The sequence below is a fragment of the Panthera pardus genome, unplaced genomic scaffold (assembly GCF_024362965.1).
Source record: "Panthera pardus isolate Hobbes unplaced genomic scaffold, ASM2436296v1 HiC_scaffold_22, whole genome shotgun sequence".
Taxonomy (NCBI): Eukaryota; Metazoa; Chordata; class Mammalia; order Carnivora; family Felidae; genus Panthera; species Panthera pardus.
The window spans coordinates 55,804,984-55,829,996 of record NW_026526788.1 but is presented as its reverse complement, the minus strand read 5'-3'; the positions used below and the strand labels follow the sequence as shown (position 1 = coordinate 55,829,996).

The 25,013-nt window shown below is 49.9% G+C and overlaps 3 protein-coding genes across 6 annotated transcripts in view; 2 read left to right on the top strand and 1 right to left on the bottom strand.

Moving 5' to 3' along the window:
• Positions 1-1,802: 1,802 nt before the first annotated feature.
• Positions 1,803-25,013, top strand: part of ARHGAP19 (Rho GTPase activating protein 19) — a 92,010-nt gene continuing 68,799 nt past the window's right edge. The window contains exons 1-4 of one of the 4 annotated variants that reach the window (XM_053909788.1): positions 16,029-16,370; positions 17,001-17,157; positions 18,139-18,247; positions 20,134-20,342. In XM_053909788.1, coding sequence (XP_053765763.1) covers positions 20,167-20,342 — 176 coding nt within the window. In that variant the 5' untranslated portion in view covers positions 16,029-16,370; positions 17,001-17,157; positions 18,139-18,247; positions 20,134-20,166. Of the gene's footprint in view, positions 1,879-16,028; positions 16,371-16,452; positions 17,158-18,138; positions 18,248-20,133; positions 20,343-25,013 lie in introns of those variants that run through there. The other 3 variants (XM_053909791.1, XM_053909790.1, XM_053909789.1) reach the window with 3 other exon arrangements.
• FRAT2 (FRAT regulator of WNT signaling pathway 2) lies at positions 1,875-4,361 on the top strand. The gene has a single exon (XM_019458991.2). The coding sequence runs from the start codon at positions 2,255-2,257 to the stop codon at positions 2,954-2,956; it is 702 nt and encodes a 233-aa protein (XP_019314536.2). The 5' UTR covers positions 1,875-2,254; the 3' UTR covers positions 2,957-4,361.
• Positions 13,251-15,906, bottom strand: FRAT1 (FRAT regulator of WNT signaling pathway 1). The gene has a single exon (XM_019458990.2). It carries the CDS (start codon positions 15,667-15,669, stop codon positions 14,821-14,823), a length of 849 nt encoding a protein of 282 aa, XP_019314535.1. The 5' UTR covers positions 15,670-15,906; the 3' UTR covers positions 13,251-14,820.

Below are 25,013 nucleotides of genomic sequence, written 5' to 3'. Positions count from 1 at the left end.
CTCTGTTAGTAAATCACTGGACCTAATCCCACATTACATTTGTGTAATGCCTGACAAAGCCTGTTCCCATTATCTCATTTGATCCTGAAAACAATCCTCAGAGGGAGGCAGGGCAGGGATTATTTTTTCCATTTTACAAGTGAAAACACTTGTAAACTGATTTGCCAGGAGCCACACACCCAGGATGTGGCAGGAACGAGAGACTTCAATCTAGATCTTTGTACAACCTGTGCAGGGTTCTTTTAACTCCACACAACAGACAGATCAAAATATTCCCAGCCCCACCCAGTCCTCACACCCAGCAGCTTAACCAGCAGCTAGGAGTTCACCAGGACAGAGCAATTTGTTCACACTGTCCCCACGCCTCTGTCCTAATGAAGATATATAGCCCTGACTGGCAAACCCTCTGGGGGAAAAAAAAAATCATTTCATATTTTCTCCCTACACCACTGACCAAAATTAATCCCAGATGGATTTGAAAATAACAACAAACAAACAAGGCATTAAAAAAAAAAAAAAACCCACTAAGGAAAATAGAACTCGATATTGAATAACTTGCTGGAGACAAGAAGACTAAATTTAGCATTGTGTTAAAAGTCTCAGGGAAAGGGATTTTGTAGATTTGGGGGCATTAAAATTCGTTAAGTTTTAGTCACAAAAACATGACTGTAAAGGGCCAAAAAAACCTGAAGAAATAGAGCAAAATGTGGAAGAAAAGGGTTAACTAAACTTACGTAGAAGTCACACAAATACTAAGAAAAGCTCAAGATGAAAAACTTCCTAGGAAACACAATTCACAAAAAAAGGAAGTACAGTTGGTTAACAAACATTTAGAAAACTGCTCTACCTAAGTAAAAATCAAAGATATGAAAACACAAAGGAGATGTCAATCTCACCTATGAAATCAGAAAAAAAATTTTTTTTAACTTTTAATACTCAACACTAATGACGGGAGAGTAAATGTACTCAACCCTTGTAAAGCAGTTTGCCACGTTTATCAGAAACCTTAAAATATAATTTGACCTAATATTCCACTCCTGGGAATACGGTCTTAGGAAAGAATCATCAATATGGAAAAAGTTTTACGCAAAGAAATGTTAGTCACGCACTTACAGTGGTGAAATTTGGTAAACAGCAAACGCTAAAGGAATTGTTAAATAATTTATGGAACAAACACTTGATGAGAACTTATGAAATCATTATAGGTTTTCAAAGTGCATGCAATAACACGAACACCATTTATGGTGTAATGAGAAGTGGAAAAGCGCGTGCGTTGTATGTGTGGCTGTTTGTAAGATACACTTTGCTAGAAAAAGGCTGGAGAGAAAACATTCTTTTTTAACGTGAACATGTTTGAGTCCTATGATTGAGAGAGGTTTTTTCCACCGTCCTATATTTCTATTTGACCTTTAAAAATTTTTTTTTAATGAACAAAATCAACTTTTCTTTAGCCATGCGGTGGCGTGTCCTTCTCTCCCAAGTTCCCTGGGGACTTGAGGACAAGACGGAGAGGAAGTCTCAGAGGCCCTACCCCGAGACGATCCCGCTCTTCTTAGCAAGGTCGCCGCCGCACCCCGATTCCCCCTCCTTTCCCCACCTCCAGCTCTGCGAACCGGGACTGTCGGCGAAACCCGCCCCTCCCCCACTACACCAGGTCCTGGTGACTGCGGGTGCGCGGGGGAGGAGCAGGGCGGGCCCAAGCGTTGCTGACACGTGGGGAGCGAGGAAACGTCCGAGGAGGAGGGGTGGGGTGTGTGGGTGGGTGTGTCCGCGAGTGGGAGAAACCAACACAGACCACCTCCGAGTCTTCATTTTCTCGTGTTGCTTACCGGACGGAAAAAGGACGCAGCTCTCCCAACGATCCAGAGCCCCTCCTAGGTAGGTACCGAGAGCAAACACCAGAAAGCTCCGGCCGCGACCCTGCGCTGCCCGCGACGACCAGTAACCCGTCCCCTGGTCGCACGTCTCCCCCCCCCGCGTCCTGGCGCGGTGGTAGGGCCCGGCGGCGACGTCACCCATTGTTTACAAATCAACCCGAGCCGGTAGGATTCCGGCTCCCGCGGCTGCAGGCGCGCGGCGCGAGTGCCTGGCGGCTTCCCGCTTCCGTGTCCGCCCCGGCCCCGGCCCCGGCCCCGGGCCCCGCTCCCGCTTCGGCCTCAGCACCGCTCCCCGCTCCGCCGCGGCCCATCGAGCCCGGCGGGCCGCCGAGCCGCCAGAGCCGGCCGCCGAGCTCCGTGTGCCCGGGCGGGGGGCCATGCCGTGTCGGAGGGAGGAGGAAGAGGAAGCCGGCGAGGAAGCGGAGGGGGAGGCGGAGGAGGAGGAGGACAGCTTCCTCCTGCTGGAGCAGTCGGTGACGCTGGGCGGCTCGGGCGAGGTGGACCTGCTGGTGGCCCAGATCGGCGAGGCGCTGCAGCTGGACGCGGCTCAGGACAGCCCGGCCTCCCCGTGCGCGCCCCCGGGGCCGCCGCTGCAGCCCCCGCGGCCCCCGGCGGCCGTGCGGGCGGACAAGGCCCGGCCCCCTGCGCTGCCACTGCTTCTGCCGCCCGCGCCGGCCGAGGCGGTGGGCCCGGCGCCCCCGGGGGCCCTGCGCTGCGCCCTCGGGGACCGCGGCCGCGTGCGGGGCCGGGCTGCGCCCTACTTCGTGGCCGAGCTCGCCGCAGGCCCCAGCGCTCTGCCTGGGCCGTGCCGGCGAGGTTGGCTGCGGGGCGCCACCGCCTCCCGCCGCCTGCAGCAGCGACGATGGCCCCCAACTGGGACGCGCGCCCGCGAAGACGACCCGCACCGGCTCCTGCAGCAGCTGGTGCTCTCGGGGAACCTCATCAAGGAGGCCGTGCGAAGACTTCAGCGAGCCGTCGCTGCCGTTGCAGCCACGAGCCCAGTGGGCGCCGCTGGGCCGGGAGGCGGCCGCAGCGGACCGGACCCTGTCTCCCTGCAGCCTTCTGGCGCTTTGCACTGACCCGGGGGCCCCTGGAGGAGGAAGAGGACACCGCTTCGCAGACCCAACAGCGTCCTACCCTCACCGACCGAGAGCTGAAGCCGCCGTTGCGGTCCTGGGAGCGACCGCCCAGGCTGCGGAGAGACGCGTGGGGAGAGACCTCAAGGCGAGAAAGAAGTTACCGGCCCCAGCGAGGCTGTCAGAGAACAGGAGCCTGGAGAAATGCACGGGCCAGGGCGCATAGGTGCCGCGTGAGAGTTTTCTCGGCCACCTCGGGGCCAATGACCTGGGATAAAACTGGGAGAACTATGGCAGCTACTGGCATCGACTTGTACCTGACTTAAGCCTTGGGGGCGTCATGTGCTTCGATTGTTTAAAGACAGGGTTCTGAGGGGCGGGTATCGCCTGGGCTTTATTAACAATACTTGAAAACTAATGACACGCAAACATTTTATTTTCTGGTGGAAGAGCTTAGTGGAAATGGTGCTACAATTGCTGTGCAAAGAAATTCCAGAGGGAAGAAGAATGTAAAAGCTTGGTGGTGGTTGGGTTGCCATCACCCCCTTTTCCCCACCCAACTGGTGTTTGGTGGAGGTGGGAGATGTGAACTCCAGTTAGGGGGTTAGAGGGAGCTGAAGAATTTTGAAGGTGGCGTGGCGCCAGTTGGAGTTGAATGTGGACTTTTAACTGACTTGACCTTGCCACCTGTGGTTCAAGGTCACAGTTTGCTCTCTGGCAGAAGGCTGTGGGGTTCCTGGGAGAACTAAATTCATCCCTGGGTCTTTTCTTTCTCTTGCCCCAAGAAGAGCCTTGTCTGTGCTTTGCTACCTTCTGGAGTCTCCCGAGGACACACAGAAGCAGAGAGGGACCTGTGGGGAGAGTTATTTTTCTGTGCTTTCCTCTTTCCAGAACTCCTCCTCCTCTTTCCCTGAGGCCACTCTTGGCCTAGCCTTGAGCTTTCTCAGAAAGTCATAAACAGTCTCCCCTGTCCTCCCAGCCAGACTTTGTTATTTCACCCTTTCTGGTGTCTGCATGGGATAGATGAGACCCTGGATGTTTTTCTGCTATGTTCTGGCCGTCTGTGGGGCCATGGGCCTGAGCCTTTGTGGGTCCTCATCCCTCACAGCCTTCTTCTGTCACTAGCTCTTCTTGTGAGTGACTGAAACCGTGTTTAAAATGTGACTCTCCGAGAGGAGAACCCGCCGGCTTTACCCTTGTGAAACTTGACGGCACTTTAAGGAAAGTGCCACCCCCAAACTTTAAGGTAGCTAAACAAATTTTAAAAACAGTTTCAATGGCTCGTTCATCCTCCAGATGTAGCTGTTGACGTACACTTCGCACCGGAGTGTCTGAAATTGTGGTGGTCCTGATTTATAGGATTTCTTAATTAAAATGTCTGCTGAATAAATTTGGTTTTTGTTTTGGAGCATGTTTGGCTTTTTGGTGGAAGGTGGGGGAAAGAAAAACACATAGGGGATATCTTAATAATGAAGGGTGAGTGTTCTTGGGGGGACCTGGGCAATGGGTTGGAGCCATCTCTGCTCAGCGTAGAATACTGGTAGAGCTGCAGGACTTCATTGTTTCTGGGTTGATGTTAACCGAAATCAGCAAATTAAGTCCAGATTTTTAAAACCTGCTAGATGGGCTTCCATTCCCTCTGTGGAATAAGAACATATTCCAGAAATGCTCTCTAGGCGGGAGGGCAGAGGCCAAGAGACTTGATGTGTCTGGAGAGCAGCGGTGGAGGTGGGGTGATTTTCATCTGGATTTTTGTGTGTGTGAAAAATGGGAGGGCACAGGCAAAGCCAGCCTGTTTCTTCCTCTTTGGAGACTAACCCGGTCTGGAGCTCTGGCCTAGGAAAGGGAAACCAGTTTCACGGCGATATATTTGGTAGTTGTAAAATGGCTTGGTTTGAGCAGGCAAGGGTTAGATTAACTGAAGTTTTCCTGTCCTCAGGCCTGTTTTCCCCAGGCATGGAACCCTGGTAGAGTCCCTTCCTACTTGGTCCAGCCCAGAGTTCTGCCACCCAGCCCCCTCGGGAACTTCTTAGCACCTCTTCCTCCCTCGCCTGCCCACCATTGTCTCATGGGGGGGCCACAGGGGAAAGCTAGTGTTCAGTGACTGGGTTTGACTCGGCCCTGCTACTCACCCATCTGTATCACAACGGGCAAGTGACCACCCTGTGTTTGTTCCTTCGCTCATTAATAAAAGAATACTAGTTAATAGGGTAGTTGGGAGGGTTAAATGAAGATCAGGGATGTCTGGGATAACTTGCTCAAAGAATGATAGTGGCTAATTCTTGTCACCACCACTGCCTCTTCCTTGGTCCCTTCCTTTGGGAGTGGCCCCTTCCTTGGGGACCAAACGTGCCCCGCTTGCCCTCGCCAACTTTAGCCACCATAATACAAGCTGTCCCAGTCTCTTGCTACTGTACCCTCACATCCCTCGTTCTGACTCCTTCCAGAAATCTGCTTCCACGTAACCTTCCAAACCAGTCTATCTCTGCATTCATCATTCTGGGGGTTGTATTCACTGGGTATACGTGTGCCAGGAGCCACTGTTCTGGGTATCCTCTCATCATGTCATGGTTTTATGGGCCATAATGTGGAGACTGTTTTCTCCATTTTATAGATGAGGACACTGAGGCCCACGAGACTGACTGACTTGCCTGAAGTCACCACCTTTTTTTTTTTTAATGTTTTATTTTGAGAGAGGGTGCATGCTCACGCATGCGCACGTCCCAGTGGGAGAGGGGCAGAGAGAGGGAAAGGGGATCCCAAGCAGGCTCCACACAGCGCAGAGCCCGATGCAGGGCGCCATCTCAGAAACCTTAAGATCATGACCTGAGCCGAAATCAAGAGTAAGATGCTTAACCGACAGCCACCTAGGCGCCCCTGAAGTCGCCACTTTTTAAGTGGACAAGCTGGGATTTGAAGCCAGGCAGTCTGGTTCTAGGATCTCCTGTTCCTCAACCAGACCTTCCAGTCTACTGTACCCCCTGTATGAGACTTCCCTGACACCATTTTCTCCCATGTTGGGTTTATTAAGGTTTCTTAAGAGCATCCCACTAAATACCTTAACACAATGGCATCACTGTTTTCAAACTTCTCTTGAACACCAGCCACATATATGCAAAGTGCTGGGGCTGTGGGATTCGGCAGGGTTTGAGACCTCCTGGGCGAATTCGCAAGCAGCTTTGGGGCCGAGGCCTTTACATAAGATAGGAGAAATTGCCCAACAAGGGCGCGGATAACAAATGGTACCTGGCTGCTGCTTTTAGAACCTTGAGTTGTCTAAGATGAGGGCATAGGGCCGAGATGGTGCAGTCTCACCCAGAGCAGATGTCCTGTGGGTCTGCACTATTCCCAAGAGCACTTGGGAATGAGGTTAGAATGGTGCCTGCAGACAAGGAGAGAAGAGCTATGGGACCTGAGAAGCAAGGTAGAAGGAAAGAGAAGTGATACCTGTTAAGGGCAGGTGCTCTGTTGATACCTTTTATGAGACCTTCCTTTGCTCTCTACAATGGGGAGAGGTAGGACTTATTGGTGGTAGAGCAGGGTCTGTACTCATGGCATTAAGCTGATTCTCTTGCCTCCTGCCTGAACCACCCACATCTCTAGTCATGAACAGCCCCCTCTGTGGATTCAGCCATTTGCAAAGGCTGTAGGGAGCCAAAGCCTGGGCCTGGGCCTGGGCAAGTGTCTCTCTATATTGAGGCAATGGCCATTTCCAAGGTATTGGAGCTTGGGATGGCCCATTCCTAGTACTTGGCCCAGGAATGACTGTGGCTGGGATATCCCTAGCCCTTTGAGTAGCTGGGCACCGAACTGGGGGGATGTGAGCTGGCAGAATTGAGACAGCTCCCATCTTCTGAAGGGGCTGGGACCTAGGTTTCCCTGGTAACATTCTGCAAGTTTTGAGCCCTTAGAAGATCCAGAAAAATAGGGAAGTGGCAAGGAGAAGCTAGCTGGTTGTGGGGGTGGGGGTGGGGGTTGATCAGGAGTTTCATGTGTGAAGTTATAGGGACGGCAGCCTGGTGCCTCATAAATGATTAGAGCTGTGCTGAAGATAAAGACTTGGCAGTTAGAGCTAAGATGGGTGGATGGATCCTGGGAGACGCTGGCGGTTGGGAAGCAGTAATAACACTAGCTAATGTCTGTCGTGCTTCCCATGTGCCAGGCTCTGTTCTAAGTTCTTTATAAAGACCAACTCATCACATCTATGTGGGAGGGAAAAAAGTAAACAATAGGAATAGACAGAAAGAGTAGAACCGAGAAGCCACGGGAGACTGTAAGGGATGGTGGGTATGTGAGCGTGTCTGCATGTGCTTATGGGTGTATGCACACGAACAGATGTATCTACGTTATCTCTGTACATCCTCTGTGGCTAGGTCCAAGGTATATGGAATCAGATCTTAGTGACTTTCACTATTTTTTTTTTTTAATATTTATTTTTGAGAGAGAGCACGAGCTGGGAAGGAACAGAGAGGGAGACACAGAATCGGAAGCAGGCTCCAGGCTCCAAGCTGTCAGCACAAGCCTGATGCAGGGCTCGAACGCACAAGCTGTAAGATCATGACTTGAGCTGAAGTCGGACGCTTAACCGACTGAGCCACCCAGGTGCCCTCTTTTTTTTTTTTTTTTTATTTTGAGAGAGAGTGAAAGTGAGAACAGGGGAGAGGCAGAGAGAAAAGAGAGAGAGAGAGAGAGAGAGAGAGAGAGAGAATCCCAAGCAGGCTCAGTGCTGTCAGTCCTGAGCCTGACGTGGGGCTTGATCTCACAAACCATGACCTGAGCCGAAATCAAGAGTCAGATGCTTAACCAACTGAATCACCTAGGTGCCCCGTGATTTTCAGTATCTTTTTTACACCCCAGAGTTATTCAGTTTCCCTGCCTCAGCACCATTAAACAATAGGTCTTGAACATCTGCACTGTGAGTTTTCCCCCCTTTAACCCAGCTGAAGCAAAGTACTATCTATGGTGCATCTGGACAAAGGTGATTATGACTCCAGTCCAGGGAAGATTTTTGGGAAAATCTAGGAAATCATTTGTCACCCGTGCTAGGTTGTGGAATCTAATTTCGCTGGTAAAAAAGAAACAGGCAAAAAGGCAGGCCAAAGGTAACAAGAAGATAACCAGCTTGTGATTTTTTTTTTTAACCCACCCAAATCAATAAGTCAAACAAAGTGCCTGAACAGCCTATCGACTGGGGTTGTGAATTTTACCTTCTATGAGTCAGTTAATTGATAAGAGGGAGCAGTTAATACACTTGACACCAGATTTAGTTTCCATTCTATTGTGGCGTAAGCTGTAGCGGAAGGTTCAGAGAAGGATTCCTTCACACAACAACAGAAACACACCAGCGATCCCAGGCGTGATGGGTTATACAAAGTGGTTTCAAGAGCCAACTCTCAGGTGCCCAGCCTTGCTGTGCTAGGAGTTTGTGACGTAGGTGCTGTCACGTAGTGGGCACGCCACCCTTGTAATCCCCCAGAGCCCTGCCCTTCAGACCTGTGCAGACGGGGCGTCTTGTGCCTTCTTGCCTCCTCAGGCAAGCTCACCCCTGAGAACATCTTCAGTTTCTCCCTCTGCACATCCTCCATGGCCGTCAGACAAGCTCAAGTCTCTCCTGGTTGAGCGAATCCTTCCATTGGCCCAGTTTTTCCTTTTTAGCTGCTGTCCCTCCTTTCTCATCTTCTTGGAGTTTCTAGGAGCCACAGCTCCTCACTATGCCCCAAGCACCCCACTCCCCTGGCCTCTATAGGTCTGTTGAAATCGCCCCATTTGTTTGCTCTGCAAATATTTACTAAATGCCAATACCAAAGCAGCGTTACTAAATGCAGTTATGTTTTGGGCAGTTGGCTCAGCATTTTTACTAGCGTTAGCTCAGTGAATCCTCACAACCCTGTGAGGCAGGGACTTTATTACTATCGGAATTCACAGATGAGGAACGTGAGGTTAGGTGAGGTGAAGTGACTGGCCCGAAGTCACAGGAAGGAGCTTTAAAGGAAAGATCCAGAATTGCCACCCAGGCCTTCTGGCTCCAGAACTGACATTTTAGTTGCCACAAGGTACTCTATGGAGGCCTGTGGGGTTTTGTTTTTTTGTTTTTTTGTTTTTTCTTTTCAAAGTGTGTCTTGTCTTTTCGTCTCTCTTCCCACCAAGGCCCTTATCACCTGGTGCACGGATGTTATAACAGCCATGCAACTGATCTAGCTTACCATAAATGTCCCCCCTCAACCTCAGACCATCCCCTACACTGAGTGGCCTGATAATCTGCCCAACACATCCTCTTCATCTTGTCCTCTGCCATTAAAGAATATCTAATCTCTTTGGGAAGGGAAGACATTCACATATGAGTTCCCGAGATAACCCTATAATGACAGTAAATATAATGAAGGGTAAGAACAAAATGAACTCCAAGATCACTCCCTGTGAAGAAATTACATGAGTTTCTCAGTACAGGTTATACACGAGTGGACAGAGTGGGCACACAGAACTTCAGCTGAGCCCTGAATTTGAATTAGAAGGGTGGGTTTTATTTATTTATTTTTAATGTTTATTTTTGAAAGAGAGAGCACAAGTGGGTAAGGGACAGAGGGAGAGGGAGACACAGAATCCAAAGCAGGCTCCAGGCTCTGAGCTGTCAGCACAGAGCCCGACATGCGGCTTGAACCCACGAACTGTGAGATCATGACCTGAGCCAAAGTTGGACGCTTGGTCGACTGAGCCACCCAGGTGCTCCAGAAGGGGATGGGTTTTCTGATGGGGGCGTTAAGAGCTGTGGTCCCAGGCTGTCCTCAGCACAAACCCTCCCCTTTGTAATATTTCCTGCTGCTCCTACTCTACTAGTCCTGATCTGCTTTCAAGGTTTGGGATGAAGGGCACTGCCACCCTTTTCAGATTAAACCTCATCCAGACTGAGTAAAGTGTTCTCTATACTTCCCTTAGCACTTACCTATACGACAGGGGCGTATGCTCAAGCAACTAGTCTTCAGAGGAAACAGGTTTATGCTTTTGAAGAAACAGATGGAAGAAGTCCTTTTTAAGAGGCAGGATTTTCCACAAAAAACAAAGTCGTGACCTTCATGCAATAGCTTCCAGATACAATGTCTTATTATTCGAGGGCTTATTGTTTGCTATTTACTTCCATGCATTATCTAACTGAACACTCACATAATGTTTCCAAGGTAGGCCCTTCTTCTCCCATTTTGCAGATGAGTTCATTGAGCTCATTAATTAGGTTAGTGACTCTGCCCCAAATCACACAGCTGCCTGTGTGGAGGCAGGGTAGGGCTGCCTGCAGAGCCCAAGGTCTTATCTATTATTACTTCTGGGAAACTGTTAAGGGCAGGTCACTTGTTCCCCCATCAGTGATGGATGGAAAACCATGAAGATGTACTGCACGGGAGAGGTTTTGCCCCTGGGCCTGCAGGAGCCTGCACCGTGTTCAAACGAGTGAACCTCTGAGGGGCAACCTCTCTGGGCTTCTATGGCTAAATAGAACTGTGGTAGCACTAGACCGCCTAAGGCTGAGCTCTCCCTGGGCTGACATTCTGTGATTACTGAGCATTGGTGGAAGAGGGGGGAGCTAATTGAGTGAGTTAGTAATTTAGTTGCCAGGGTAACTCTTTTCTGATTGGAAGGAAGGGATCACAGGGTTCAACACAGACTTTGCTGGATACGAAAGTGGTGTCTGATCTTCATTCCCTGTCTTTGCTTATGAGCTGGAAAAAGAAGGGTGAAAACTGAATCCAAATATTGTAGCGTTTATGCCTAATTTAGAATGAAATCCTGGGGTGGCAGACTGTGCAGTTCTCTGTGAGGTGTGGCATTCCTTTCTCCACATCACTCGTTACTTGCCAGTTTCCGTGTTTTAATTTATTTTGTATTTTTCTCGTTGACTTTCTAGCTTGGTCTTTTATCTCATCCAGGCTATTTTCTCTGGCCAACTAGCTGTCTTCATAGGACGCTGAACATTTTGTAAGAATATGGTTGTGGCGTACCTGGCTTTCCGTAGCTCAGCCTAGGGATCTGGGGTATGTTTTTCAGGGTTCCAGTGGCAGGGCCACCATCTTGGACAATTACAGAGGTGTCACTCACCTTGTAGTATATGTGCGGAGTTGTGCAGTGAACAATATTGGACTGTGTATGACGGTGTTAGTCTATTGGAAAGAGGCCTGAACTGGGAGCCCAGAGACCTGGGTTCTAGACTCTGTTAGGCCTTTGACTTTCATAAGTGACTTTGGTAGGTGACTCTGTCCTGTTCCCTTCCCGGACTATTTTTCCACCTATATATATAAAGTGGTCTAATAACTTAACAATCTTTTGTGTAAACCTTGACTTATTTCAGAAAAGATTTTGGGGTGACTAGTAAGGCCTGCAAGATTTTTTAAAAGCTGGACGGTTTAGGGTTATGGTGCATTTAAAGTGCCTGATAGTAGAGATTAGTTTTCTCCAGTTGTCCTTTTAAATTATTTATTTTGAGAGAGAGAGTGTGCAAATTGGGGAGGGGGGCAGAATGAGAGAGAAAGAGGGTGACAGCAAGAGAGAATATCTTAAGCAGGCTCCACACTAAGCACGAAGCCTGACGGGCTTAACGGGGGCTCGACACAGGGTTCACTCCCATGACCCTGTAATCGTGACCTGAGCCAAATCAAGAGTCAGATGCTTGACTGAGCCACTCAGTCTCCTCTCCAGCCTTCCTTTTTTAAGGAGGGAGTAGTACTATGTGAACCCCATGGTTGAGTCTAGCCTTAATTGATCATTACAAGCCAGCACGGCCAGTGCAGTGGCATCAAATCATGGCCAGTTTGGCCCTCGATTGCCCCTAACCCTTTGACCTCAAGGAAATCCCATCCCCAGTAAGAAGCGGAGCTGATGACCCCAGGCGTACTCCAATGCTGGAGGAAGTCAGCACCTGACCACTTTCCTCCTGCTCAGCGCCCAGTCGTGGCAGCCACCTACACTGTTGGAGCGTCCCCTTCCTCAGTGTTAGAGCCTCCACAATCACCCTTCCCTTGCTGAGCCCCACTGGAAAAGCCTCCCACAACATTTTCTGGACAGGATGTAGGGAACAGCTGGCTTGGTGCGCTCTGGAGGTGTATCTCAGACTATCAGGGGCGGAGAGAATGGGGAGGTATAGACAATAGGCATGGAGTCCAGAAGGAAGTTAGAAAGTCAGGACTGTAGGGGTGCCCGGGTGCTCAGTTCATTGAGCATCTGACTCTTGATTTCAGCTCAGGCCACGATCTCATGGGTTCATGGGATAGAGCCCTGAGTCGAGCTCTGCGCTGACAGCAGGGAGACTGCTTGGGATTCTCTCTCTCCTTCTCTCTCTGCCCCTCCCCTGCTTGCATTCTCTCTCTCTCTTTCTCAAAATAAATTGAAAGAAAGAAAGAAAGAAAGAAAAGAAAGAAAGAACTGTATCCAGAAAGCACTTTTGGGACCATGGCACGCACTTCTTTCATGAGAAACCTAGGACCCAGTCATATGGCTACCAAGGGGCAGTCCTGGGAAGGAACGAGTAGGGACTAGAGACTGTTCTTCTCCAGTATGTGCCAGTCACAGCAAACTTATCCACATCTCACTTCTCGTCTATTGTACAGAAGGAAACCAAAAGCCCACAGAGGTTGAGCAACTTGTCCGAGGTCCCCATTTAATAAGTGGCCTTGAACCCTGGTTGATATGTTGCCTAGTGTGGCTCCTTCCTGGAGGGAACAGGCTGAAGTAACTCAGAAAGGGAGGGATAGAGACAGGCCGTTATGTCACCGCTCCTGGAGAGAATGGCAGCAAACATGCTAAGAGCAAAGAGAGGAGTCCTTTCAGACACTGCCAGACAGCTTTCCCACCGTGGGTTTGTCTCCTGATCGGCCGCTAACCAAGAGCTGCCCCAGCCTTAAGGGCTGCCTTGTGAAACGAGTCCACTTAATGACCACGTTAGAAAGAAAAAAAAAGTGATGAGCCTCCCAGTCTGCAGTGACAGGCTGAACTGATGTCCTTTGCTAATAGTCAGAGGCAGCTTCATAAAACTCCATCACTGACTAGTAATCCAAAAGGCTCTAAGGTTTTAGTGAATGGGATTGGTCCAAAACCTGACCTCACTTTCATTTAATTTCATGCCAGCACCAATACACGCCCAGCCACACAGACCCTGCTTAACTAGTGAGCCGCTCAGACACAAAGGCGCTCTAATTACCATCCACAAGGCAGGCCGACAAGGATTTCAAGTGTTTTTAAGGTTTATGGATTAGAGAAATGTGTTCTCTGCATCTTTCGCACCGAGGGCAAGTAGAAGATAAAACCCAACAATAAACCCAACAAAAAACCCAACGCATTTATTGAAAACAAGTATTTCAGTTAAGTTAAAATCCTACAATCAGGATAAGCCACAATTCCAGACACTCCGGTGCGAAGTGTAGATATGTCAATAGCCACATCTGGATGATGAACAAGCCATTGAATCTTATAAAACTAAAACACCCACAAAACGGTTTTAGATCCCTCAGAGTAAGTGAACAGTATGTTAAAGCACTTTACCACGATTCACAATGGCAAAGCCTGCAGCTTCTCCGTTTGGAGGGTCACATTTTCTACTCGGTTTCCTTCACTTACAAAGGCGAGCTGGCATGCCTGGGGGAGGGGCAGAGGGAGGAAATCAACTCCGTCTATCCAGGGAATTGCAGCTGTTATTGCAAATGGCCCCGGAGAGTCCATTATAAGCTGCTGTGCGAGGCTGTGTCCCCGGAGTGCGCGTCACGTGGCGTCTCCCCAGCCCCCAGCCCCGGCCCCAAGGAGCACCAGCGCCACCCACTTGGAGTAGGACAGCAGAGCCGTGGGGGGAGCGCAGGGACCCGAGGCTAAGACTCTGGGCAGTTTCTGTGAAAGCCCAGGGCGCGGCTGCCCGCAGAAGGCACCGGCGCCCGTCACGTCCCCGCCTCCCCATACCCGCGGTGGCCGCGGTGCGCGTGTCCTTAGGAGACTCCAGTACTTGCAAAACACCGAGCTCTTCTCCGGAGTACAGGCAGAACCCGGCAACTCTTCTGCTCTACTGGAACCCCGGAACCCTGCCTGCGCTCAGGAAAACAGTGACCTTGAACCCGAGGAGGAGAGGGACGGCTGTGAAAATATTTTAGAGAGGAAGGAGGGTTCACTCCACGTCCCACCTTACCTTTCCCCAGCACCGCCCGCCCCCGCCTCCCGTGCCAATCTCGCACACCTTTCCCTGCCACGCTGAGAACCGCAGCCAGTTGCAAAACGGGGGACAGAGAAAACGTTACTCCTATTCAACTCCCAAAAAGTCCTTTCATGGTACCGCGTGTTTTGTATTAAGAACCAGCACCCAAAAGACATGAGATGCGTTTTTTTTTTTTTTTTTTTAAGAGTCACAAATTTTCAAGTCTGGCAGTTTGAGGTTCTCCCTGAAATGACGGTCTACTCATGTTCCCCTCCCCCAAAGTGGATCAGGAACCAGCCCTGAAAAGGTAAAGTAACTGGGATCATCCTCGTCTTTCAGACGCTCGGCGATCCCGAGAAGCGTGGAGTGTGGCCACATGGTCGCCGGGCTGAAGGTCTCCGAGAGGCTGCGTGGAACTGCAAGCTGCACTGCCGGGGCTGGTCAAGCCAAATAAGGAGTCCTACTGAATGTGAGCTTGGAGTGCGCTCTGTAATCTGCCTCACAAATAGGGCCAACCAAGCTGTTTCAAACACACTGGAGCCCTCCATTAATTCCCCAAGGAAATATTCGCGGTTTTTCCATTCCTCGTCTGCATTAGCTTATTTTCCCGTTTCCAACTGCGCGAGTTCACCAGTCTGAATAGGGATGCAGCCCTCAGCGGAATCCCTTGCCCTCCAGGCAGAGGCTGGCACTGTGGCCACTCGGGGTGTTAGCTGCCAGGTACCAGAACGCCGTCGCCAGTTTTGAGCTGCGCCCTCCTCCCGGACGCGCCGGGGTCGTTGCAGGCCGCGCGAGGGCTGTGGGGCGAAGGGGGCTCATGCACTGGGGCCGACAGAGGCCCCGTGAGCGGGCGCTGGGGAAGCTTTGCGTGTAACTGCAGCCGTCGCGAATGAAGCCTCCGCACAGCCTCCTTGATGAGGTTCCCCGAGAGCACCAGCTGCTGCAGGAGCCGGTGCGGATCGTCGTCGCCGGTGCGGGATTCGAGCTGGGTCCCGCGTCGCTGTTGCAGGCGGCGGGAGGCGGCGGCGCCTCGCAGCCAACCTCGCCGGCACGGGCCGGACAGCGGCTGCGGGGCGCCCCGCTTGTTGGCTCCCGAGGGCCCATCAAGGCCGGGATGAGGGGCCAGTGGGGACAGAGCGCTGGGGCCTGCGGCGAGCTCGGCCACGAAGTAGGGCGCAGCCCGGCCCCGCACGCGGCCGCGGTCCCCGAGGGCGCAGCGCAGGGCCCCCGGGGGCGCCGGGCCCACCGCCTCGGCCGGCGCGGGCGGCAGAAGCAGTGGCAGCGCAGGGGGCCGGGCCTTGTCCGCCCGCACGGCCGCCGGGGGCCGCGGGGGCTGCAGCGGCGGCCCCGGGGGCGCGCACGGGGAGGCCGGGCTGTCCTGAGCCGCGTCCAGCTGCAGCGCCTCGCCGATCTGGGCCACCAGCAGGTCCACCTCGCCCGAGCCGCCCAGCGTCACCGACTGCTCCAGCAGGAGGAAGCTGTCCTCCTCCTCCTCCTCCTCCGCCTCCCCCTCCGCTTCCTCGCCGGCTTCCTCTTCCTCCTCCCTCCGACACGGCATGGCCCCCCGCCCGGGCACACGGAGCTCGGCGGCCGGCGCTGGCGGCTCGGCGGCCCGCCGGGCTCGATGGGCCGCGGCGGAGCGGGGAGCGGTGCTGAGGCCGAAGCGGGAGCGGGGGCCCGGGGCCGGGGCCGGGGCCGGGGCCGGGGCGGACACGGAAGCGGGAAGCCGCCAGGCACTCGCGCCGCGCGCCTGCAGCCGCGGGAGCCGGAATCCTACCGGCTCGGGTTGATTTGTAAACAATGGGTGACGTCGCCGCCGGGCCCTACCACCGCGCCAGGGCGGGGGTGCGCTGTACGGTTGGGGGGCGGGGCGCCCGCTGGGCCCGGGTGCAGGGTGAAACCTAGCTGCTTCTGAGTCCACCAACCCTGAGTGCTGTGTGCAGGAGTGCACTGGGTTGCGGATACCCGCTCTGTCAGCCGGGCGTGGTTGGCATTTCCAGAAAATGAACACCGGCGTGGACTCAGTTGGTTTCTTCCACACACAAGCACAGACACTTACACCCACACACTCCCCTCCTTTAGGCGCGTCAACTCGTCTGGGTTTGGCATTTGCGCTTTTGAGGTCCCGGGTGCCAGCGTCTGGGAAGTGATGACCCGGCGAGTGAAGCGAGGATGGAGAGAAGGGGTCAGGCGAGAGATCTGTCTGGAGATTAGGGAAACGAGGCTGACAGGGATGAAAAGGAAGCCCAGGACCTTGTGGTGTGATGGAGTGCGGGGGGCGGGGGGGCGGGCGGTGGGTGGTAGAGTTAGAATAGGCAAAGAAAGGACACAGAGCAATGTTTCTTGACCAGGAGCATGGGTATATGGGGCCTGGACTGGGGCTGACATTCGTGGAGAGGAGGAGGTCGTTGGTCTTGGGCGGTGGGTGTGTGAACTGAGCTAGAAAGTTCTAAGAATGCCTCAGCTCAGCAGGGGAGTATCTTCTCTGAGGGGAACACAGGAGAGGAAAATAAGCTGTTTGGATGAAAATGGAGATATGGATCAGTTTAACTCTTCAAGATATCATGATTGGCCTAATGATTAACCAAGACTTCATTTTTTAAAAGGAGGAGGGATGGAAAAATGATTCTTCACTGTCTTGTTGCCTGGAGGTTTTAGACCTTTATTCAAAATCCCAAATCCCTCAGGCCTAACTTCCAAACTCTACACTTGTAGGTGGCCAAGTGTAGAGGCCCAGCCTTTACAAGCCAATCAGGGGAGGTATACCATCAGCGTGAGAGAAATATTCAAAACTGGATTATGGTGATGGTTGAACAACTTAGTAAATTTACTAAAAATCATTGAATGGTCTCTTTCTTTAAAAAAAATTAACATTTATTTATTTTTGAGAGGGAGAGACCGAGCATGAGAGAGGGGAGCTGGGGGACAGAGAATCCGAAGTGGACTCCACGCTGACAGCAGAAAGCCAGATGTGGGACTCGAATTGACGAACCCTGAGATCATGACCTGAGCTGAAGTTGGAGGCTCCATGGACTGAGCCACCCAGGTGCCCCTCTCTCTTTTCCCCGAAATAGTTATTTATTTATTTTGAGAGGGAGAGAGAGAATCTCAGCACAGAGCCTAATGTGGAGCTGGAGCCCATAAACTGGGAGATCATGACCTGAGCAGAAACCAAGAGTGGGTTGCTCAACCGACTGAGCCCCTCCCCGGCCCGCCCCCCCCCCCCCCCCAGCTCCTGAATGGTCTCTTAAGATGAGTGAATTTCATATGTAAATTATATGTCAATAAAGCTGTTTTAAAAATTAGCCACAACACATGCACACAAATACAGAAGCCAGGCAGAAGGGGGCTACTTTAGGATAGGCAGCGGGAGAGTAGCCTAATTTAGAAAGGGAGTGCCAGAGGAAGAGACTGGAGACTGTCCAGATGGGGAGAAACAAGGGTCGTGGTGGGCAGTTCCAAAGATGGTAATTACAAGAGCAAACCTCCAAGGAGAGATGGGGTGGAGGGAATAGGTGGGTAATTGTTTAAAAAGTGTTGGGTTTATCCTTGCTAAGTATGGAGAGAAGAATGTGGGAATAAAGGAAGAGGCAGTTTGAAAAAAGCCAGGGAATTTTTAAATCTTGGAAATGGGGACTTTTACAGGGTGTCATAAAATTCATCATCTCTTTTTAGTAGATTCCTTAGGATTTTCTATATATATTGATCATAACATCTGCAAAGAAAGATAGTTTTACTTCTTTCTAGTCTGGATGCCTTTTATCTTTCTTGCCTAGTTGTCCAGCTAGAACTCCTAGAACAATGTTAAGTAGAAATGGTGAGGGCAAGCATCCATGTCTTGTTCTTGATCTTAGGGTAAAGCATCCAGTCTTTCATCAAGTATGACGTTGGCTGTGGGTTTTTATAAAAAGATGGCTTCATCAGGTTGATAACATTCCCTTCTATTCCTGGTTTGTTGAGCATTTTTTATCACGAAAGGACTATCCCTTCATTTTAAATCACTATTCTTTTTAAAATTTTATTTTAGAGAGAAAGAGAGAGAATGTGTGCATGCAAGAATGGGGCTCAATCTCACAACCCTGGGATCATGACCTGAGCTGAAATCGAGTTGGGCGCTCAACTGACTGGCCACCCAGGTGCCCCTTAAATTATTATTCATGTGAATGTACAATCAAGGCAGGCATTTATTAGCTTCAATATTCTGAATCTACTTATTTAAAAACTTAAGATGTAAATAATTGGTAGCAGCTTACAATTTGTGTTTTTTAAAAATACTTTTGTGTTTACTTATTTTTGAGAGAGACAAAGTGCAAGCAGGGGAGGGGCAGAGAGAGAGGAGACAGAATCTGAAGCAGACTTCGGGCTCTGTGCTGAGACACAGGGCTCAAACCCATGGACTGGGAGATCATGACCTGAGCTATAGTCAGACACTTAACCGACTGAGCCACCCAGGTGCCCCTTGAAGACATTATCCTAAGTGAAAGGAACCAAACACAAAAGGCCACATATTGTAGGATTCTATTTATATGAAATATCCAGCAAAAACAAATCCACAGAGACAGAAAGTAGATTAATGGTTGACAGGGTAGAGAAGGGGATTAGGACTAACTGCTAATGGGTCGGGGATTTCTTTTGGGGTGATGAAAATGTTTTGGAATTAGTGGTGATGTTTGCACAATGTAGTGAGTATACTAACAGCCACTAAAATGTACATTTCATAAGTATACACTTTAAAATTCACCTTAGAAGGCATCTGGGTGGCTCAGTCGATTCAGCGGCCGACTCTTGATTTCGGCCCAGGTCATGATCTCATGGTGGTGGGATGGAGCCCCGCATCCAGCTCCTCGCCGGGCATGGGGCCTGCTTACGGTTCTTTCCCTCTGCCCTCCCCAACTCGTGTGGGTGCATGCTTTCTAAACAAACAAACAAACAAACAAACAAGTAAATAATTCACTTTAGATGTGAGATATATATCAATTTTTTCAATGCTAAAACATATTAATGGTAACATCTAGGTGCTGGGTAATAGGGTAGTTCACTGTCAAATTCTTTCACTTTTGTTGACTGCAAATTTTTAGAATAAAATGCTAGAAAAAAATAAGCCACAGAAAAGAGCTGATTAATTTTATGGCTTCCTTCAGAACTGCCCGGGACACGGGGTGGTGGTGGTGGGGGGGTGCTCAGGGCTGACAAGTGGGAAGGAAGGGAGCAAGGAAACACCCTGCTGGCAGGTTGCCTGCTACACGGCAGGGGAATTGTGTAGACTCATTCTCCAGTGTTGAAAGAATGTAGACAGTCTGCTGCAGGCTGACCAAATTCTTGCCCACTGTGGAAGATTTCAAACTGTATGGCAGGAATGAGGCTTGACACTATTTTCAGAGGCCAGCAGCATCCCTGAGTTCTGAGCGATGGGCAGACATGGGCTCGCCTCTTTATCAGTCCCTTCATTGCCACCCAGCACCCACGCAGGGAGGCTGGAGGAACTGAGCTGGTTGGAGGTTGGGGGGGGGGGGTATGTGTACAGAGAGAATTTAAGAGATTAGGGGATTCACACTGAGGTGCAAAGGGGTGCTAATGAGATATTAAACACCTCTCGGGGGAGTAGCGCTGAAGAAGCTGCAAACTGAGAGGGCAGAAGTTGAAAATGTCTTGAGGCTGCTGATAGGGTGGGAAAGATAACTGGCCACTGGTTAAATGGGACAGTGGTGTCTGTAACTCAGTAGTTAAACTGGATGAACGGCTTTGGGCTAACAGTGATGCAGCAGTGTGAAATAATTTTGCCATTCATAAAGGTAGAAATGACTCAAGACTGGGGAAGAGGTTGAGAGGGATGCAGCCGGCAGGTGGAGACTTGAGTAGTGCACTGAGTTGAATGAAGCTCCCTCCACATTCCTGCCTGCCTGGAACCTGTAAATGGGACCTTATTTTGGAAAGAGGGTCTTTGCGGATGTAAGCAAGTTAAGACGAGGTCAAACTAGAGTAGGGTGGGCTCTAATGCAGTGGCTGGTGTCCTTGTTCAAAGAGGGAAATTTGGACACAGAGACACACAGGGAGAATGCCACGTGTCCGCAGAGGCAGAGATCGGAGAGGTGTCGCCACCAGCCAGAGAACACTAAGGATTGTCAGCAGTCACCTACGGAGAGCACAGAACAGCTTCTCCCTCAGAGTCCCCAGAAAGGAACCAACCCTGCTAACTGACACCTTGATACTGGACTTCTGGCCTCCAAAACCGTGAGAGAATCAATTTCTGTTGTTTTAAGGCACCAGGTTTTTGGTAATTTGTTACGGCAGTCCTAGGGAACTAGGAGTGATTTCAAGAAATTGTGTAAAACATGTAAGCCACGGAGAAATTTATTGAAGGCCCTGGGGGAGTTCTGAGAATCAGTGGAAAAAATGGAAGGGCTGAGGGCCTCTCTGATAGATGCTGGGTTATGCTAGGCCCAGCGACATCTGCCATGAGAACAGGAATAAAGAATGAAGAGATAAAAAAAAACAAGGGGCCAATAACCCCTTTTTGTGTGTTCATCATATGTAAAATAAATAAATAAATAAATAAATAAATAAATAAATAAATAAATAAAAGCAAGCCATATCAGGAACACATCTCCACAGGGATTATTAGGATGACCCCATATAGGCTGATGCAGTCAGCACTCACATTTCTGGAACTGCAGAAAAGCTTGCGCTGTCCTTGCCAAAGGGACGGCAGCAGGAAAGGAAGAGTAGGTGTCCAGGCAGGTGGTCTTGGATCTGCAGAGGTTTTGGGACTGTCTGGATGCCTGGGACAGCAGTGGAATCAACAGAATTGGAAGTCAGGAGACACAAGGTCAGGTGGCCTAATTCAGTCTTTTTGAAAAAAGATTCTAGTTTTATTTATTTGACTAGATAATATAGCCACGTGGTTGAAAATTCTAAAGGTCAAAATGGGAAAAGTGGAAGTTCTGACCCCATCCCTGTTCCTAGCCACCCGGTCTCCCTCCCTGGAGGCAAACCATACAATCATTATTGTTTTTTAAAAAATTATCGTTTTTAATGTTTATTTATTTTTGAGAAAGACAGATCACGAGTGGGGGAGGGGCAGAGAGCGAGGGAGACACGGAATCCGGAGCAGGCCCCAGGCTCCAAGCTGTCAGCACACAGCCTGACGCGGGGCTCCAACTGGCGAACCGCGAGATCATGACCTGAGCGGAAGTAGGACACTTAACTGACTGAGCCACCTAGGTGCCCTTACCATTTATTCTTTTAAAGATATGTGTGTGTATGTGTGTGTATGTGTGTGTGTGTATCTTTGTATTTGTATTTTGCCTCCCTTTGTTAGCTAGAAGCTTTAACAGAAGCTGCTGTTTGCTTCCCAGCTACCATTCTCCCCTTCGATGAACCCCACGTTATGGAAGCACGAGGGCTCTAGTATCACACTTTTGAATTTCTCTGGCAGCTGGATGGGGCTATGTGATGACATTCTAGCCAGTGAGCTAGAGGTCAGAAGTATAGAAGTGCCGTGTGGTAGTTTTGGAAAGTCACCCTAGTAGAAGGGGGCCAAACCTTTCTTTTTTTCTCTCCTCGTGTTGCCTGGAATGTGGATGTGTTAGCCGGAACTCCAGCAGCCACACGGATCTATGAAAAGAGCAGTGCATTGGAAGGAATCTCAAACAACGTCTGAAGAGTCAAATGCAGTCTTCGACTGCCTACCTCTGGATCTCTTTTCTGTGAGGAAGAAATAACATTCTACCTTGTTTAGGCCAACCAGAAACTTTGTGAAGATAATGCTACTATAATCAGAAAATCAGCAAAGCTGGTTTGGAGAGCAATGCCAGTCAGGCAGGCCTATGAGAAATACCCAGATCAGGAACCGAAGCTGATAATGATAGTAGCCACCACATACTGATTATTCTTTCTAACAGTTTTATTGAGACATAATTTACATGCCATAAAATTCACCCGTTTAAATTGTACAGTTCAGTGGCCTTTAGTATATTTCCAGAGTTGTACAACCATCCCCATAATCTAACTTTAGAATATATGCATCATCCCCAAAAGAAAATTTGTACCTAAAAGCTCTACGGAAAAGTGCTTTACAGGTATTATTTCCTTTAGTCTTCCAGTAACCTCTCAGTTTGGTTTTATCCTCTTTATGGAGAGGAAAACCAAGGCGCAGAGATAAGAAAACTTGCCCAAGATCACACAGACTACCAGTGCCAGGGCCAGGATTCAAACTCTGTTTTGGTTGAGGCCTAGACCTGCCCTTCTCAAGCCACTACCCACATGCTGTTACCCAGGCACAGCGATGTGGTCTCTTACCTCTGCCTAGTTCTTATTCCCCAAGGCCTTCAGTGCCTCTGCTAGTAGTCATGCCCTATTTCTGGTCCCACTGCGGATGCCCTTCGTGTTTCCTTGGCTGGGCGCATGCAACTTGTTTCTGGACCCTAGCTTCTTTCCCTTTAATCCACTCATGTGGCAGATCAACTTCCTAATGCCCAATCCTGCTCAGGTTACCCACCTGTCCCACTGTGAATATGTGCACGTTGCCTCCGGAGTAAAACCCTTAGCTGCTTGACACAGTATCCAGAACTCTTAGAGGACTGGCCCTGATCCATTCTTTCAAACCTCTTGTCCTCCACCCCCACACAAGCCAGGTTCCTGTCTCTTGTGTTTGGTGCTGTTCTTTGCGCAGAGAATGGCTTCTCCCACATCTCTAGCCATCTCAGTCTTGCTCAGTCTGTGAAGTGAAGCTCCTTCATGAAGCTGTCTCTGCTCTCCCCAGTAGGTGGTGGTTCCTCAGCCCTCTGCTCTCCCACCCCATTCAGTTCCCTCAGTGGGGGGTGTTAGAACATCCTTTATTTCAGTAGTTACTTGGGCTGGTCTAGACTGTAAAGACTCTTAAGTTCAGAAGTGAGAGTCCTCTGATTGGTCAGGCCTGAGTTCTTTGCCCACCCCTATAGCCAGAGACAGGGCCAGTCATACCCAAAACTCTTGGACTGAGATAGGGAAGTAGAGGATCCCTTAAGAGTTGCTGGGTGCATCAAAACAAAAGCCCATTTCCAGTATTGGCAGGATGTAGTTTTTCCAGAAGGCCTGAGCAACTTTATTGTTTCATTTATTACTTCCTTGATTTAATTGATTAACTCGTTCCTTTATTCCTTCAACAAATAGTTGGGTAAGCAAAACTAAATATAGTCCTTAACTCATAGAGCCTCCAGTCTCCAAAACTAATCAAGCAATCTATAAACAAATCTAGAAATGCAGCAGTGGTAATCTGAGATGTATTTGAGTCCCCAGAAGGTTTTCATGTTTCCTAATCTAAATGACTGTGTGAAGTTATTTTAACCGGGCAACAAGCCTTTCACAATTAGAAGTGGTCCTTTACATTCACATGTTCCAAAAGAGGTACCCTTGGGCTTAATTCACACTGAAGTGTGAATAAATGAATGACTGAATGAGCAAGGCCTTTCTTTCTACACCCTTGAAAGAAGATGGATCATATGGGTGGGGATGTACAGGCCTACAGAGGGCTAAAGGACAATTTCCTTTACTTTCCTATTTTGAATGGGGAATCTTACAAGCTGACTCTGAAGGCTCCCCTAGAGAACAAAGAGATAGGGGAAGCCTTGGGGCCTTTTCTGACCTTCACCCTACTTCCTAATAGCTATAGAAATTTTATGTGCAAAATTTCTCTCCATACCAAAGCAATCTCCATTAGGATGGGTTATAGTGGCAGAAAAAAGGATCCATCCAGGCTTCAGCTCACATGACTGTGGAGATAACACCCAACACAGCGAGTTCATAATGTTCCTGCCCATTCCTGAACATCACATACACGTTACTGCTTTGAAACTTAGCCATCAGCACTTGGGGCCCTGACCTGAGGTCTGGGTGTTTTTGATTAGAGGGCCAGAAAGATTCCAATACAGAATAATTTGGTCAGTTTTCGGGACTTTAAACTTACTCTGCAAGACTCAGGACCACCCTAAGCCTCCCTCAGATCCGACCCCTGCGCCAGGCCTGGCTGCCTGCGATACCTTCAGGCTTTCAGAGAGTTTGTTCCTTGCCTCTGTTGAAGCCCAGACAGCCTGCCCCTTTGCCCCCAGCTACAATCTGAACTTTCTGAGGTAGGATTCATGGCTCAATGCTCAATGCTGAGCTCAGTGCTTGACAGATGGTAAATCCCAATCACAAATGCTCTGTGACTGAATGTGCTTCCAGTGTTTCTCTCTGCCAGCCTCTTGCCAGTGACCTGGCTGTTTCCCAGCTTGTTATCCTGGCTGGGGAAAATGACCCCCAGAGTTTTTCCCGTGGGGTTCCAGCCCTGACCCGGGTTGTTTTTAGCTGCACAGATTGGTTCCTCTTCTCTTCACCCCATTGAGTTCCTGCCTCCACTTACCCTGTGGCCGGTCTTAAAGAGGATTCCATAGCAAAGCTGGAGAGAACTTTGTTTTTTGGCATATGGAATAATGTGAGTGTTAGTCTTTGGTATGTCTGAAGGAGACTGAATGGTTAAACTTTGCCCTAGCCCACAATAAACAGGTGTCCCAGGAAGCAAGAAAATTGGGAGTGATTTGTAGCCTACCTTTGTCCTTTAACTTTGCCCCCCTTTAGTGGGTAGTTCCCCACTGGGAGAACTTTGGTGGGAGATAGGGCCCTCCTCCAGGCCAAAAGGTAGAGGCACATGACCTTGGCCCAGCTAATCAGATATTCTCATTCATGACTCTTTCTCTCCAGGGATTGATGGGGAGACCTAAGGACAGATGGGAAATCAGTGGAGGGGTGAATGTGCTGAGTCAAGTGGCACTGAATGGTGTGAACTTGGCTGGGTTTTTGGCTCCCTAGCCCCCTTCCTTCCTGCCAGCTCTTCAACCTAGTATCCTCATAACAAATCCAGTTTCTGTTAGCCAAAGTCACTTTCCA